This window comes from Marmota flaviventris, chromosome 19 (genome assembly GCF_047511675.1).
Source record: "Marmota flaviventris isolate mMarFla1 chromosome 19, mMarFla1.hap1, whole genome shotgun sequence".
In the NCBI taxonomy this organism is placed as follows: Eukaryota; Metazoa; Chordata; class Mammalia; order Rodentia; family Sciuridae; genus Marmota; species Marmota flaviventris.
The window spans coordinates 21,163,920-21,182,047 of NC_092516.1; the positions used below are offsets into that span (position 1 = coordinate 21,163,920).

The 18,128-nt window shown below is 43.5% G+C and overlaps 1 protein-coding gene and 1 long non-coding RNA gene across 2 annotated transcripts in view; both read right to left on the minus strand.

Moving 5' to 3' along the window:
* Qprt (quinolinate phosphoribosyltransferase) overlaps positions 1-15,975 on the minus strand; it is a 65,100-nt gene extending 49,125 nt beyond the window's left edge. Inside the window, exon 1 of the mRNA XM_027948712.3 lies at positions 15,576-15,975. Within this exon, the coding sequence (XP_027804513.2) occupies positions 15,576-15,624 (49 nt within the window). The 5' untranslated portion in view covers positions 15,625-15,975. The remainder of the gene's footprint in view (positions 1-15,575) is intronic.
* LOC139702919 (uncharacterized) lies at positions 6,642-12,440 on the minus strand. The gene is made up of 2 exons (XR_011705469.1): positions 12,266-12,440; positions 6,642-6,943 (listed from the first exon to the last, which is right to left on the minus strand). It is a non-coding gene; the product is annotated as an uncharacterized lncRNA (long non-coding RNA).
* Positions 15,976-18,128: the final 2,153 nt, after the last annotated feature.

Consider the following 18,128-nt stretch of genomic DNA (forward strand, 5'->3'; position numbering starts at 1 on the left):
TAGACCTGCCTAGTCTTCCTATGACAGAGCAAGGGCCCACTGCAGAGCTGAGGCCACCAAGGTGGTCTTTGGTTACTGCTTCTTATGATTATACCAGAAAGATTTCAGACATTGTCACTCAGAGTAGCAGGCATGAGTTTATTAGAAGGGACACTCAAGGGAGAGAGTGGGTCCTCTCATAGAGGAGGATGGTGCACCCCTCCTGCCATCCAGTTTTACTGGGGATCTCAGGGAAGTTTCCAGGCAGTCTCACCTAGCTCTACTTCTTGAATTTTGACTGACAGCAGGACTGCATCAGACTTCCAAGCCCCCACAGCACATGGTCTTACCCCATGGGGAGGAGACACACTAAGGATTCAAGGCAACTCTGGGCACTTTGGCCCATGCTGGCCAGTTCTGATGAAAACCTGCTCTTACAGATTTTATGGTTAGGGAGCTTGCTTCTAATTATTTTATCTCCCTGAATTTTGGAAACTGTTCTGTGTAAAATTCACAAAGTTGTCCCTCTGGTAATTCATGTTCTTACTAGCAGGGTGGAGCCCTTGGGGCTGGCATTTCTCCTGCACATAACAGGTTTTCTCATGAAAAATGCAACAAATCCTATTGGCTTAAGTCAGGCAGGGCTGCAGGTAAGTTGCTTTTTAAAAGAAAGCATGTGGGGTCAGCGGAGTGGGCCCAGTTTAAGGAATTATCTTCTTAACCTCATGTTCCCACTGCTCACGTTTGTCTGTTACCTATCACTGTCCAATCTTCAAGGTCAAAGATGCCTACCTGCCGCCATGACCAAAAGGATCTCCACCTACTCCCAGAAAAGAGATGAATATTTCTCTCCCTTGTTAGCCTGTCCCATTCCCTTATTACCCCTTTCCTGACATGTCATCCCTCAACCTCATGGAGTCAAACAGCTGATTTGCAAGCAAAGCTCTTGCTTCTCTATTATTTTTATTTATTTATTTATTTATTTATTTGTGTGTGTGTGTGTGTGTGTGTGGTTGTAGAAGGACAGAATGTCTTTATTTTATTTATTTTTATGTGGTGCTAAGAATCAAACCCAGTGCCTCACACATGCCAGGTAAGTGCTCTACCACTGAGTTACAGCCCCAGCGTCTCTTGTCTCTATTCCTTGGCCACTGAATAAAGTATTTTTTTCTCCCAACATTTCTCTCTTCAACATTGGTTTGTTTGTGGGATGAGCCTCGAAACTACGGCTTGGTGGGGCTGGGGATGTGGCTCAAGCGGTAGCGCGCTCGCCTGGCATGCGTGGGCCCGGGTTCGATCATCAGCACCACATACAAGCAAAGATGATGTGTCTGCCGAAAACTAAAAAATAAATATTAAAAAAATTCTCTCTCTCTCTCTCTAAAAAAAAAAAAAAATAGTTAAAAAGAAAAAAAAAAACTACGGCTTGGTAACAGAAAACCTTTTTTCTTTCCTTCTAAGGATTATGTGAATATTGCTCAATACACAGTCAAAACTTTGCTATGGTTCCTACTGATCCTTTGGGATACACCTTTTCATTTTTCTTACTTTCTGATCACTTTTCCCAATTCTGTGCTCCAGGGTGGCCCACCCCTCCCCACCCCTCCCTGTTGCTGCACAGTTTCATCTTGAGATCAGCAGTTCTTTCTCTCCTGGATGGATCTTCTGTCTCCTGTACCCCACAACTTTCTATTTCAGGGCTTACCCCATTCATTTTTCTGGAGCACATCCTCAAGTCACTTCCTAAGAAAGTGATCTTCCTAAGAAGTAGGTACACTTTTCAAGTAATCACGTGCCTAAATATGTCTTTATTTCATTCTCACACTTAAGATGGAATTCTAAGCTAAATAACCATTTCCCTTAGAATCTAGAAGGCATTGGCTTACTTTCTTCTAGAATCTCAATACATAATTTTGCCAGTGAAAAATCTTATGTCAATCAGTTTTTCTTTTAAAAAAAATAAAAGCAAAAAAGAAAAATGTACAAGTTCAAACTTCATTTAGTCTTTTTTTAATTTTTATTTTTTGGTACTAGTTGATACTAGGAATGGAACCCAGGACCTCATGCATTCTAAGCAAGTGTTCCACAACTTAGCTACACCCCAGTTCTCCAATTAGCCTTTTATTGGTTTACTTGGAAGTATGAAAAAAGAAAGAAAGAAAGAAATTTAAAGAAAGAAAGAAGAGCTACAACTAGGAACAGTGACCTCTTTTCCCAGCAGTCATAATGATTAAGGACACATCCTACAACCCAGAGAACCAGCCCCAGGATGATGACAATATTGTGGGTGGCTGAGCAAGGGGACAGAGAGCACAAAATAATCGAGGCATCACAAAAGCTGATCAATGGGCCTTGAATCCCACTGGTCCCCTTCTGTGGGCTTCCTAGAAGTTGGGTTTTTAGCTCTTAGTAGCCAAAAGTTTTATAAGTATGCAAAAAATAAAAAAATAATCCTGGAGGAAACAGTTTATATAAAGAAAAGAAAAATTTGATGTTCCTAAAGAAATTTGAGAAGATACTGCTTCCTTAAAAACAGCATTTCTTTTTTTTTCTTAATTTTTTAAGGTGGAGATGGATACAATATCTTTATTTTATTTATTTATTTTTATGTGGTGCTGAGGATCGAACCCAGTGCCTCAACACATGCAAGACGAGTGTGCTACCACTATAACCCCAGCCCCCAAACACAGGGTTCTATGACAAAGAAATAGAGCCCCAGACTGAATTCTTAGAAATTAAAACAATAATACTCAATTACCAAAAGTATTGGCACAAATATGTCAAGGAACTGTTCCGGAAAAGAGAGGCCCCCAAAAGTGGGGGTGGGAGACAAAAATATTACAGACAATATATGAAACTGTGTTACTTCAGGTGAACACAGGCTACTGTAACATGATGCACTGAAGTGGTGGTCTGTAGATTACTTTGTTCTGTGTATTAGGGGTTGGGGTGCCAAGGATTGAACCTGTGAGAAATAGAAAATCTGGTGGTCCATTTTCAAAATATAATATTCATCTTAATTGGATACAATTGTAGTCATTTTAATTGTAGCCCTTCTCTTTTGCTGGCCCTAATTCTAAAATTAGCCAATTGCATAGATTGTTATGCCCACCGCATAGGTTAGAGATTGACTATGCACCAGACTGCCCGCCCTGATGCACTTGCCAGGCAGCTAGCCCTTCTCAAAAAAGTAACGGTTTGCCTTACCCACCCACTTTCAAGCATGTTTGATGTCTTGCAGCACCTGGTTATTTCTAACAAACCCAAGGCCACTTTACCACTGAGCTACATCCCCAGCAAAGAAACCCTGCAACATGAAAGGAAAGCACCAAAGTAAACCAACCAAGCCCTTTTAAAAGTTTTTATTTTGTGAGAGGGTCTCAATAAGTTGCTGAGGCTGGCCTTGAACTCGAAATCCTCCTGCCTCAGCCTTATAAGCTATTGGGATTGCGGTATCACAGAGTCAGCTGATTACTTCTTCTTCTTTTTTTTTTTCTTTTGGTGTGTGTGTGTGTGTGTGTATGTGTGTGTGTGTGTTGCTGGGGATTGAACCCAGGGCCTTGTGCATGTGAAGTAAGCACTCTACCAGCTGAACCATATCCTTAGCCCCTGATTACTTCTCTTTAATGGAACATGCCCAGGTTGAGTATGGTGGCTAGCAAGGTAGCTCTGTTTGTCACATTATTCAGGGACCCTGGTCCCTTCGTAGTCACTGCTCTGCATCTACTAGGGCCTTGCTGTCATGCACATGTTTGGATATAAGGGAAAAGTTAAGTACAGAGGTGGCCCGATCTTTTAAGGCCTAAGCCTGGAAGTCACATAGATGATTTCCATCACATGGTATTGGGGAAAACCGCTACCTGACCACAGCTCCCTGCAAGGGATGCTGGGAAATGTAGTTCAGCCATGTCCTCAAAGAGAGAAAAGATATTTGGAATTTGGTGAACACTGAGTAGTTCTCACCACAGAGACCCAAAATCCAACCCATAAGATTGCCAGGAAGAGAGAATTGAAAAGGGGAAGAGGAGACTAATCACAGAAATATCACAAGACAACCTCAATCTGCTGAAATCAAGCATCCTCCAGCTGAAAAGCCCAGCAGATGCCTGCCCAAGGAACCCATGTACATCCAAACCCCAAAAATGTAATTCATAACTTACATCTAAGGAACAGGAAGCAGCTGGTGATGAAATTAACCTGAATGAAAGAGGATGAGAGAAGCCTAAGGAAGGGCCCATAGAATGACAGGCTCCACATTTAGCTGGGCGCTTCCTGGGACTAACCCCCAAAGGGGAAATTTCTATGAGTTCTCATAGTTAAAAAAAAAAAAAAAGAAGAAGAAACAGAAGTTTCTCAGAGGAGGCCACTGTGTTTCTGGTATTTCATTTTCAAGTGGGGACATACCTCGTGCCCGCTGATGTCACTGTGATGAGGGCTGAGGAGCATCAGCCCAGAGTAAGGACATGCGTGGTGCGTCGGACAGACTCGATAGGAGGCTGTCCTCACTCATTAACAGGGAGCCCCCAGGTACGTACCTGGGTTTCAGTTTTCCTCACTTTTAAAGAGGGAATAGGGAATCTACCTCATAGCAGATCCCACATGACTTTAGGTCATCATAAAGACTTTTACTCTGAGTTAATAAGGAGCAAAGATTTTTTTCTTTCTTTCTTTTTGTACCACAGATTGAACTCAAGGCCGCTAAACCATTGAGCCCTCTTTTTATATTTTATTTTGAGACAAGTTCTCCCTAAATTGCTTATTAGGACCTCGCAAAGTTGCTGAGGCTGGCTTTGAACTTGCGCTCCTCCTGCCTCAGCCTCCCAAGTGGCTGGGATTACAGGTGTGCACATCACACCCAGAAAGAATTTGACTTGGTAAAGGATCTTTCCAGTGAGAACAGAATATGGGATCAAGGGGCAAAAGTAAGGAGATCAGGAAAGAAGCTACTGCCACCATCCAGGTGAATGACGATCAGGTCTGGACTCAGCTGATGGGAGATGTGGAGGGAAGAGGTCAGATGCTGAATATCTTTTGAAAGTAGAACCCACAGGGTGTCTTAACAGGTTAGATATGGGGGGTGTGAGAGAGAGGACAGAGAACACCACCATAGTTTTTGGCCAGACCACCAGCTGCAGAACAGAATTGCTCTTTTCTGATATGGGAAAACCGCGGGAAGAGAGGTTTGTAGAAGATAAAAAGAGTTCATTTAGGGACACGTTAAGTTTGATATGCCTGTTAGACACCCAAGGGGAGGTTCCCAGTAATTTAGAATAATTTAATAAAAGAAGTCTAGAATGAAGGTCAAAATTTTGGGGATACAAACATTTGGGAGGTATATAAAGCCATGATTCTTAGTCTGGATGAGCTCACCTTGAGAGTGAGTGAGTCAAGAGAAGAGAATCAATGCTGATGTGGGTGATGGTACTATTCTATTTACAGAAAGGGCAACAGCAGCTCGGAGAAGTTAAGTGTCTTGCCCAAGGCCTCACAGCTGGTAAGGAGTAGAATCAGGATTCAAAACTAAGTCCTAGTTCAGACCATTTTTGTACTCTTATTTAAGTAATCTCTGTAGGCTTCTTTGGTCTAATGGGACCCATAGGTTATAATTAAGAATATTTAGAAGACTTAATAGTGTTCATAAAATCCAGAAACCCAAGGTAGTGTCTTGGCTGGGTTTTTGAGAAGAGTTGGGGATCAGTTCTGCACAGGTGGTGGAATATGGGTTTCCTCTGCATGTAACGAGTTGGCTGCCAAACACAGGAAGTGATTTTAGACCATGCTGGAAAGAGAGAGCGAGAGCCCGTGTTTGCTTTATTTATATGGGGGAAGCATCAAAGGTTTTTCCATGGTAAAACCTTTTGCCAAATAAGTGAGTCAAGAGATGAGTCATTGTGATGAGGGCTGAGGAGCATCAGTTCCCAGGAGGTGGGTTGTCTAGTTCCCGGTGGGTAATGCCCAGCTCCTGAGCAGCTGTCCCACTAGTAGAGCTGGGACAGAGATCTCACGCCTTGTGCAGTCTACACACGGGAATGCCGGCATCATTCCCAAGGGAGACCTAACTCACCTATGGCTCAGTACCAAGTAAAAGACCACTCAAGTAGCTTAACGGGTGGCATCCCGCAATCAGTAGTCCAAGATTCTTTCTATTTATTTTTTATTTTTGTAGTGATGGGGAGGGAACCCAGGGCCTCACACATGCTAAGCAAGTGCTCTATCACTAAGTTGCACCCCCAGCCTCAGTCCAAGATTCTGTTTTTTTAAATTAATCAATTTATTTATTTATTCTAATCAGTTATACATGACAGCAGAATGCTCTTCAATTCATTGTATACAAATGGAGCAGAATTTTTTTCACTTTTCCGGTTGCATCCAAAATAGGATCACATCATTCGTGCAGTCATATATGTCCCTAGGCAATGATGACCATCTCATTCCACCATCTTTCCTACCCCCATGTCCCCTCCCTGTTCAAGATTCTTTTTAAAAAAAATATTTTTTAGTTGTCAATGGACTTTTATTTTATTTATTTATATGTAGCGCTGAGAATTGACCCAGGGCCTCACACATGCTAGGCAAGTGCTCTACCACTGAGCCACAACCCCAGCCCTCAAGATTCTTTTTTTTTTTTTTAATTTTTTTTTTCAAAGAGAGAGAGAGAGAGAAAATTTTTTTAATATTTATTTTTCAGTTATGGGCGGACACAGCATCTTTGTTTGTATGTGGTGCTGAGGATCGAACCCGGGCCGCACGCATGCCAGGCGAGCGCGCCACCGCTTGAGCCACATCCCCAGCCCCCCTCAAGATTCTTGATACATGATAGATACTAGTCGTTGTCATGGATACGGAGAGTTGGAGGACCCAGTCACATTGATCTCAGGCAGTAGAGACACGATTTTGGATCAGCCGGGGCTCCTGCACATAGATGGAGTGCTTGGCATTACACCTTGGCAGGCTTTCCTCCAGTCTGGAAAAATGTCAAGATAGGTGTCACTGCTTGTCCTTGTCCCAGCTCTAAGTTGAAGGTAACGGTGCTGCCCTCTCTGGGACTATTATAAAATGTCAGTGAAATTGCTCAGCTTGTGACGAGGCCTGTTAGGGAGTTTAATTTTTCTCTTCTCCTATTTCAGCCTTTAAGAACTCAGCAAATATCCCTCTAAAACAATATGAGCTCCAGAGCTGTCCCCCGACCCTGCCCCATGTATCTGTTCCGTTCGATGGGTTGAACCTAGGTTGTGATCTCAGACAATGTTGCACTGTGGGTTTGTCATCTGGGCTAGTTGTCACCCACCCCTTTGCTCCCCAGATCTATTCTCTGCCCTGGAGGCTCCCCTCACCCTCTGGCTTCTACTTGGGTTCACTGAAGAGAGGACTGGCTGGAGATCAGGGAAGAAAGGAGAGTTGGGACATTCTTTCCCATTGCCAGTGGCCTCATTCCTGACCATGTCTGCAAAATCGTGAGATCCCTCCTCAGGAACACAATTTCCTCCCCTTACCACTTCAGTCCTAGAGGTAGTAACAACTCCCCATAGTCACCAGCCCCTTGTGCTACAGAGTTTCTTGTCGGTTCTCTTATCCATGCTCATATTTCTACAAGGAGTCCCTATATGAATCCTCTAAGAACGGCACTTACCAACATTAAACCACTAGACACTTGTGAATATTTATACTTAAGTTAATTAATATTAAATGCAATTTAAAATGCAGTTCCTGGGTTGCACTAGCCACGTTTTAACTGTGTTCCCTGTCCAAAGTGGCTAGTGGCTGCCATTTTGAATGACACAGATGTAGAAATGTCCATCACCCCAGAAATTTCTATTGGACAGCACCGCTCTAGAACCATCCGAATTGGATTCTGTTTCCTGCTGGGACTGACTGTACATGCCCCATGTCCATCAGAACCAAAGCACTTCTGTCTGGTTGACTTATTTGGGAGTCTAATTTAAACCACCAAATCTCAAGTATTCTAACAAGTACTCAAGACATAATGTCCAATGCTTATATCATGCTGATGGAAATGTGAAATGGTATAACAACTTTAGAAAACAGACTGGCAATTCCTCAAATGCTAAAAACACCGAGTTTCCATGTGACCCAGAAATTCCACTCCAAAGTTTATATTATTCTAGAGAACTGAAGGCCTGGAGATGTATTTCAGTGTCAGAGTGCTTTCCTATCATATACAAGGTCCTGGGTTCATTCCCTAGCATTGCAAGTGAACAAATGAAGATTGAAAACGTTCAGAGGAGCAAAAATTTGTACCCAAGTATTCATGTGGCATTATTTATAATTGCCAACAAGAAGAAATAGCTTCAAGTGTCCATCAGCTGATGAATGGGTATGTTGCGAGCCGACCATGGGCTGTGTGCGCGAACTATTGTGTACAGTAGCCAAATGTCAGGCCTGGCACTGCGAACTCCCTGATGCAGGTGAGCCTTCCCCTCTAGCTCTGCCTGAGATCCCACACAGCACCTGAGATGGGTGTGACTTGCCAAGATGTCAATCAGTCTGCTGACTAGAGACATTATGAAGCAAGACTTCACCCTTGAAAACTTATCCCTCTCTGATGTTCCCACTATAAAATAAAGGAAGCACAGGCTCACTTTCTCTCTTTCCAGCGAGGAAGCTGACCCTTAAGATCAAAGATCTGTCCTGCCCTCGATTTTAAAAAAAAATTACGTCTGTGTGTTGTGTGATTTTTCTTCCCCGTCTTCTTAGCTTAATGTTGCAGCCAGCCTGTTTAAACCCAGTTAGGCTCATCTGCGCAGGTTGCGGGCAAAAGAATAAACAAAATATGCATCTGTGCAGTGGGTATTAATTAGTCCACTGATACATGCTATAGCATGGATAAAGTTCCACAGTCATTTTGCTAAGTTAAAGGAACAAATCACAAAGGAGCACATATTGTATGATTACATTTAGAGGAAATGTCTGGAAAGGGCAAATCCATAGAAATAGAAATTGGTTGTTGCCAGGGACTAGGGAGTTAGGGAAGAAATGATATGAGGGAGTCTGGGTTTTTCTTTGTTGTTTGTTTGGTTGGGTTGGGTTTTTTTTTTTTGGTACCAAGGATTGAACTCAGGAGCACTCGACAACTGAGCCACATCTCCAGCCCTATTTTGTATTTTCTTTAGAGACAGGGTCTCACTGAGTAACTAAGCACCTTGTTGTTGCTGAGGCTGTCTTTGAACTGGCGATCCTCCTGTCTCAGCCTCCTGAGTGGCTGGGATTACAGGCATGCACCACGGAGCCAGGCAGGGGAATTTGGCTTTGACGTAATAAAAATGGTCTAAAATTGGCCTGGAGTGTGGCTCAGTGGTGGCTTGCTTGCCTAGCATGCATGGGGCACTGGGTTCGATTCTCAGCACCACATACAAACAAACAAACAAATAAATAAATAAAGGTCCATCAACAACTAAAAAAATATTTTTTTTAAAAAAATGGTCTAAAATAGATCATGGTAATGATTGTACAATTTTGTAAAAATCATCAAATTGTACATCTTACATATGTAAATTGTATGACATGGAAATTATAGACAAGAAAGTTGTTATAAAAAAGTCACAGCTGGAGCCAGGCACGATGTTGCATGCCTGTAATTCCAGCAGCTTAGGAGGCTGAGGCAGAAGGATCCCCAGTTCAAAGCCAGTTTCAGCAGAAGTGAGGTGCTAGGCAACTCAGTGAGATCCTGTCTCAAAAGAAAATACAGAATAGGGCTGGAGATGTGGCTCAGTGATTGACTGCCCCTGCCTGAGCTTAATCCCCAGAAATCCCCCCCTAAAAAAAAAAGAAAAAAAGAAAAGGCATTGCTGGGAATGTTGGGTATGGTGGCGCACACCTGTAATCCTGGAGACTTGGGAGGCAGAGGCAGGAGGATCACAAGTTCAAGGCCAGTCTCAGCAAATTAGCAAGATCCTGACTCAAAATAAAAAATTAAAAAGACTGGGGATGTAGCTCAGTGTTAAAGCACCCCCTGAGTGTTTAATCCCCAACACAAGAAAAGAAGAAGAAGAAGAGGAGGAGGAGGAGGAGGAGGAGGAGGAGGAGGAGGAGGAAAGAAAGAGAGAGAGAGAGATGACTGGGGGTACATAATTCAGTGGTAGAGAGTGTGCTTTGCATGCACAAGACCCTGGTTTTGGTTTGGTTTGGTTTTGGGTTTGGTTAGTACCAGGAATTGAACTCAGGGGTGCTTAACCACTGAGCTTCATCCCCAGCACTTTTTATTTTTTATTTTGAGAGATTGGGCCTCACCAAGTTGCAGAGGCTGGCAAGACCCTGAGTTTGCTCTCCAGCACCACCCACACAAAAAGACATAATGTCTAAAATTGATGAATTTTAAAAAACGGTATGTTATTAGAAACATGCAATCAAAAATCAAATGCCAGTAGAAACAGCTAAAAAAAAAAAAAAAAAAGTTTAGAGAAGTTCTCTACAGAAGTGAGACATGGAGGGCTGAGGGTGTGGCTTGGTGTCCTAGCACTTGCCTAGCAAGTGTGAGGCCCTGGGTTCAATCCGTGCACCATTTAACAAAACAAAAATACAAAACACAGAAGTGAGTCTTGAGGAGGAAACTGGAAATGTTCCTATCTCAATTTTAAACCATGTCATTTGAATAGAAACATTAAAAATAAAAATGACTTTTAAAAGGTATTTACTGCTAAAAACAAAACAAAACCCAAGTTCAAAAACAACTCTTCTAGCTGGGCACAGTGACACATACCTGTAATCCCAGCCACCCAGAGGCTGAGGCAGGAGGGTTGCAAGTTCAAGGCCAGCCTTGGTAATTGGGCAAGCTCTTGTCTCAAAATAAATATAAAGAACTGAGGGTGTAGGTCAGTGATAGAGAATTTGTCTAGTGTGTGTGAGGCTCTGGGTTCTATTCCCAGGAGGAAAGGAAGGAAGGATGGGAGGAAGGATGGAAGGAGGGAATTTCTGGGGATTAAACTCAGGCAGGGGCACTCGACCTCTGAACCACATCCCCAGCCCTATTTTGTATTTTCTTTCGAGACAGTATCTCACTGAGTTATCTAGCTCCTCACTTTTGCTGAAGCTGGCTTTGAACTGGGGATCCTTCTGCCTCAGTAGTGTTGGGGCTGGAGACTGGGATAAGGAAGAAAAAGTGGAAAACAGGCTGGATTCAGTGCTCCTAGTATTTGGAACAGAGAGAAGTGTGTTGAGGCCTCTTCTACTTCAATTCTCAATTTGTCATGGTTCCTTGGGCTGATATCTATCAGTTGAAACTGTGCAGTTCCAAGCAGGCCTGGCCTCTGTTCCAGGGCACCCTCTCAAAGCCATCTACCACCCTGGAGTCCCTTTCTAAGTGCCCCCCACCCCGCTTTTTAATGTTTTTTTTAGTTGTACATGGACACAATACCTTTATTTTATTTTTATGTGGTGCTGAGGATCGAACCTAGGGCCTCGTGCATGTGATGCAAGTGCTCAACCACTGAGCTATAATCCCAGCCCCTCTAAGCCCTTTATAACAAATATTTACTAAGCATCTACTATGTACCAGGCTTGATACTCAGTGCTGTGGATATATATCCTTTACATGGTTCCAAGCCCTCGTAAAGCTCAATAGGCCACAAAGAGGAAGCATAAGGGCCTCTGGTGCCAGGTAATGGAGCCCCTATACAAATCTGGGGTCAAGATCTGGGGTCCTAAAGGAAAGATGCCTATGCCTGCTCTTGAAAAAAATGAGTAGTGGAGGTCCCCCAGGCAGAGAGAAGAGGGAAGAACTGTAGTGAAGCCCTGGAGAAAACAAAGAGTCTGTGAGAAGGAAGCTTCTAGAAGGAGTTCAGTGTGACTGAAGCACAGGGCACTGGGTAGTCATGGAAAAAGGAAGCACAGGCTTGCAGGACCTTGTTAGGGAAGGATGGCAAAGCTGCCAAGCTCTCACCATGCTAGAACCTGCAAAGTCCAGCGTCTTGGTGACATCCGCACAGGAGTTAGGTTCACCTGGTACACACTAGTACAGCAGTTCCAGCTGTTAAAATGCTGAAGTAGTTCTGTACCTCTAAGTAAATATTTGCTGTCCCAAGCAATTTCAGGTGCTCCCTACCCTAGTCACTCCCTCAGGAAATCCCCAGAAGGCCCCACACTCCAGAGAGAAGAAGAGGACACTGAATAAAAGTACTGTCCCCCTTATCATGGGGACAAAAACATACAAAACACATACACTCAGCCTAGTGTCTAAGTGCACATTACTAGTGCTTAATAAATGTTATTATAGTCACCAAGGCAGCTTCATACACAATCAGATCAAGACGCCATTCCCCAGAATACAAACCTCCAACGGACTCCAGGTTGATGTCAAATGTCCCTCCTCCATGGGGATCCCAGATTAGTTGGTGGCAGGAGGATCCTAGGGAGCCCATGATTGACATTGAATGCTAGGCTCTCTCGACTTTCCTTGTCCCCAAAACCTGTCTCTAGTCCACACTGCGCAAGTACTAATGAACACAGAGAATGGAGCCCCCTGCTGACCTCTCTGGAGAACTTCAGGAACATCTGTGAAAAACCAGAAGCTCCTCCAAACCCCTTCTAAATTGGGCTATGTTGCCACACAGCATGGTATAATCAAAAAACCTAACCAGGGACTGGGGATATAGATCAGTTGGTAGAGTGCTTGCCTTGCATGCACAAGGCCCTGGGTTTGATCCCTAGCACCACAAAAAACAAACAAAAAAAAAAAAAAAAAAAAAAACCTGAGCAAGGTGGCACACACCTGTAATCCCAGCAACTCAGGAGGCTGAAGCAGGAGGATCCTAAGTTGGAGGCCAGTCTGCGCAATTCAGCAAGACTGTCTCAAACAAAAAGAAAAAAGTCTGGGGATGTAGTTCAGTGGTAAAGTGCCCCTAGGTTCAATCCTCAGTACCAAACAAAAACCTAACTGGGGATTCCAATATTATACTCCAATATTAATTTAATATTAATTCCAATATTATATTATTCCAATATAATATATGTTATGTTCTTATAACTTCAGAATATAGTTATAGGGGCCAGATATAGCTACTTAGTTAAACAAGAAAAAGCCATACCAAGTCTAGGCCTTTCAGACACTGGACACCCACCTCCTCAGGGCAGTGAACCCTGAGAGAAGAGGAAATGGAGTGAACTCAACTGCCCAGCTGAGTGCCTAGAGAGCATTCCTAGGCTGCTGTAGCACTGGGAGAGGGACCAACCGAGTCCATTATTCTCCCTGAGTTGAAAAGACAGAAGTCAGAGGTGGCTGAATTCACAGAGCAGAGTAATGATTAATGAGAGAGAGAAAGAACTGCACACACCTCCAGGATGTCATCTGAGCTACGTACTTATTATGGTTTTGTTACCAAACAAAACCTAAGTAAACCCTCTAGCTTCACTTGCTCGTAATTGACTTAAAAAGCACTGATTTTGGAGGTCACACAGCTGGGTAATACATTATTAGTCCCCCACGAGCTTTACTGTAGATCACACCTCTGATGTGTGGGTTATGATGATAATGGTTGCCTAGGTTACCCTCCAGGACCCAAGGCCACTTCTGCACAAAACACTGCCTCTTGGCTCCTGCCTACAGATGTCCTATGGGTGACTGCAAGAAGATGAAAATGTGTGGCAGCTCTGTCTTCATGTTGTGTCTGTCTCCTCTGTTGCCTTAGCCTTTGGGTCAGATTCGACTCAGTGGTGCACGTAGACAAGTTGATCCTTTGAGAAATGCTCTGTTCAAAGCTATTTTTTTTAAGAGAGAGAGAGAATTTTTTAATATTTAATTTTTAGTTCTCAGTGGACACAACATCTTTGTTTGTATGTGGTGCTGAGGATCAAACCCGGGCCGCACGCATGCCAGGCAAGCGCGCTACCGCTTGAGCCACATCCCCAGCCCCTGTTCAAAGCTATTAATAGAGGGTTGACTTGACCTAGACCTGCCTAGTCCTCTGAAGGTGAAGATGCCTGCCTAACAGCAGACCATGAAAGGAGTGAAAAGAGGGGGCTCCTGATTTCCTGGAAGATCTCTGCCTATTCCCCAAAAAACATGAATATTCATGTCCTTTGTTAGCCTGTCCCTCTGTTACCCCTCAACTCCCTGGAGTTGAGAAGCTGATTTGTGAACAAAACCCTCTCTCCTCCATTCTTTGGCCACCAAATAAAGACTTTCTTCCTCCCAAGACACGTTGCTCAGACACTGGTTTTTCCACAGGATGAGCCTCTGAACCTGGGTTCACTACAGTTTGGATCTGGACTGTCCCCCAAAGGCTCATGTGTTGGAGTCTTGGTTCCTAATGTGACAATCCTCTGAAGTGAGGCTTTGAGGAAGTGATTGGATCCTGAGTGCTCCGATCTCATCAGTGGTTTAATTTATTGATGGATTCATAATCTTTTGTTGTTGTTGGTAGTGATACTAGGGATTAAACCTAAGGGTACTTGGGGCTGGGGTTGTGGCTCAGTGGTAGAGCACTTGCCTTGCATGTGTGAGGCACTGGATTAGATCCTCAGCACCACATAAAATGAATAAATAAAATAAAGTGTTGTTTCCATCTACAACTAAAACAAAAACAAAAGAAACGTAAGGGTGCTCTACCACTGAGCTACATTCCTAACACTTTTATTTTTTTATTTCAAGACAAGTTCTCACTAAGTTGCTGAGGCTGCCCTGGAACTTGCAATCCTCCTGCCTCAGACTCCCAAGTCACTGGGTTTATAGGCATGCACTACCTGGATTCATAATTCGATAGCATCATTGAGAGGTCATGAAAATTTTAGGAAGGGGGGCCTAGTTGGAGTAAGTAGGTCACTACGGATGTATCTTTGAAGGCTATATCATGTCCCTGGTCCCTTCAATACATGTTCTCACCCCACCACCACCTCTCTGCTTCCCAGATGCAATGAAGTGAGCTGCTTTACTCCAACACACCCTTCTATCATGTCAGCCTCACCAGAGGCCCATAAATGTTCAGACCGTGGACTGAAACCTCAGAAATGGTGAGCCAAAATAAACCTTTCTTTCAGTTGATTATTTCAGCTATATTGTCCCCGTGACAGAAAACTAACACAAGGGTCAAAAAAACCCTAGACTAGAGACAAATCTCATCCTGCCTAACAAAGTTTAAAAGCAAACCCTGGAAGGATCAAACTGGTTCCAAGACATGAAGAGTTCCCAACACCTCAGCCAAGTAACCTAACTGCTTCCCAGAACAAAGCTCACAATATTTAAAAGTGACAACTTTCATTTATGATTGAGTGAGGAGATCTACAAATCCTGTCCCCAAAAGCAACTACAGTCATGTGCATCATTGTCGCAAGGGGCAAAAAAATTGCGACAGATGCAGTTGAGGGGGAGAAATAAAGAATGTCCACATGCTTCTGCTCTTTTCAAAGCTTTATTCACTCAAATCACTCAATACAATTTCACCCTATAGGTTCTTAATCAAGAAAACGACAATCCTTAATGCTAGGAACTGCAATAGACATAATCAATTCACAGCAAACAATTCTAGATTAATTCTAAGCACTGCAAATACACTTAATCATGACAGGCTAATGACAAACATTCCCTCTGCATGCTAAGTTCAAAAGTCTCAAGCCTTAGGCTTTAAGTCCAGCAGATGCACACTCACTCAGACCACAGTGACCAGGTCCGGAACCAAGGCAGGCTTTTCCTGGCATGGAGTGGACGACCAGTTGAGGAGGGGGTCGTAGGGAGAAGTTGAGGCTCTCACCAGGGTCCAGATGAGGCGGTAGAGTTTGAGAGCAGTGAGGATCACACAGAGGATCAGGAAACGATGACAAGTGATGGGATGTCAGTCCAGGCTCTCCAGCTCAAGTGCATCCTTGCTTCGGCTGGCTGAATTGGTTCATCAGCTCTATTATTTATACTAAATTTGGGGGCTTTTGACCCCCCCTTTCAATCCTTATCAGCTACCACCAGATTTCTCCATGACATCAGTTTACTCTGGGGTCAGAAACATCTGTTCTGTTGGTCTCCATCCTGATCTTCTCGCCTTTCCCTCTTATCAGGCGAGGACAGCCTGCCAGAGGTTTCACTCTGTTTATCAGGGTGAGGGGAAGTGACTTGTTTATGTCTGAGGCCTTACTGGAGGGCTCCATTAGGTGTTCCTAGTGAGACTGCAGGTTTCAAACTGGAGTTTTTAAAATGGAATTGCTTAGGCTCAGGCCTAAGGCCATCCTCACAATCATAATCAACAACAAACTGAATACACAACAGTGGTCTCATAAGATTATAATAGAGTTGAAAAATTCATATCGCTAGCCAGGTGTGGTGGTGCACGCCTATAATCCCAACGATGCGGGAGGCTGAAGCAGGAGGATTACAAATTCAAGGCCAGCCTCAGCAATTTAGTGAGGCTCTAAGCAACTTAGGTAGACCCTGTCTTAAAATTAAAAAATTAAAAGGGCTGGGTATGTAGCTTAGTGATAACGTGCCTCTAGGTAAATCCCCAGTGCCAAAAAAAAATCTTATCACCTACCATTTTTACTGTACCTTTTCTATATTTAGATATATTTATATACACAAGTACTTACCGTTATGTTACAATTGCCTCCAGAGTTAAGTATTCAGTACAGTAACATGCTGGATAAGGTTGTAGACTGGGAGCACTCAGCAGGCATATAACAGGTTACACCATCTGGGTTTATGTAAGTACACTCAATAACCTTCACATGACAATGAAATCACCTAATGATGCATTTCTCAGAATGTACCTCTGTTGTTAAGCAACACATGCTATAGAAAGTTAGACTAGGATTGTAGCTCAGTGGTAGAGCACTTCCCTAGTATGTGCAAGGCACTGGGTTTGGTCCCCAGCACTGCAAAAAATAAATAAATAAATAAAGCTGGACAGCCAGGTATAGTAGCACACGCCTATAAACCCAGCAATTTGGGAGACTGAGGTAGGAGGATTGTAAGTTCTAGGCCTTTGGGGGGAAGATGGCCAGCATCTCATTGGAAGATTCTTCTGCCCAGAGGAATCCAAGCCACCCTAAATAGCCACTCTAAATCTTAATATCTCAAATAATTAAGCCACCCTAAATCTTTTTTTTTTTTTAAGAGAGAGAGAAGAGAGAGAGAGAGAATTTTTTTATATTTATTTTTCAGTTTTCGGTGGACACAACATCTTTATTTTATGTGTTGCTGAGGATTGAACCCAGCGCCCCATGCATGCCAGGCGAGCGAGTTACCGCTTGAGCCACATCCCCAGCCCCACCCTAAATCTTAATATCTCAAATAGTTAACAAATAATAAAACACAAACACTCAGAAATATATTTACAAAAGCAAAGCCCCTAATAGATCTAGTCCACATGGGTTCTTGAACTAGACAAAGACAAAATGGCTCCAGTGATTTATTTAAGGGGGTACATCAAAGGTAGGGGTAAGGTTTCAATGGCAGAGTGTTGCTTTGTGATATCTTGCAGTCAGCAGGTTGATTGACATCTTGGCAGGCCACACCCATCTCAGATGCTGCATGGGATCTTAGGCAGAGCTTGAGGGGGAAGTTCACCTGCATCAGGCAGTCAATCCCTGTGAGGGTGCCACGGGGAGTTCCCAGTGCCAGACTTCTGCCTCAGGAGGCTACAAGGTGACAAAGTCCACACACAGCCCACAGAAGGCTCGTGACACAGGCCAGCCTCAGCAATTTAGTGAGGCCCTAAGCAACTTAGCAAGACTCTGTCTCAAAATAAAAAGGGGTAGGAATGTGGCTCTGTGGTTGGATGTCACTGGGTTTAATCCCCATTACCAAAAATAAAAAAATAAGCTAGACAAAATAGATAAAACCGTTTCATTGCTATGAATTGGACCAAAGGCATAAAACCATCTGAGAAGACTACATGCTTGATCTCTACTCAACTCTAAATAAAAGCAGAGGGAGTCTGGGGTGTTTCCCCTGGGCTCACTCCCTCTCTGCCTTTCCTGCTATAGTAGGTGCAGCGCTGACCTTGAGGATCAGCAGATTCACTGCTGAAGGTGGGGGACTCATTTGATCTGGAAATGTGGATAACACCCGTGTCCAGTGATGTCAGTGGAAATGATGAACTCGGGGACGAGAGTGAGGTGAGCCAGTGGGTTTGCTCAGTCAACTTGATGTGTTTGCGGTTGAGGCAAACACCTTCCTGGGCAAGTCTGTGTATTTTTGCAGCAGAGAGCAGAGA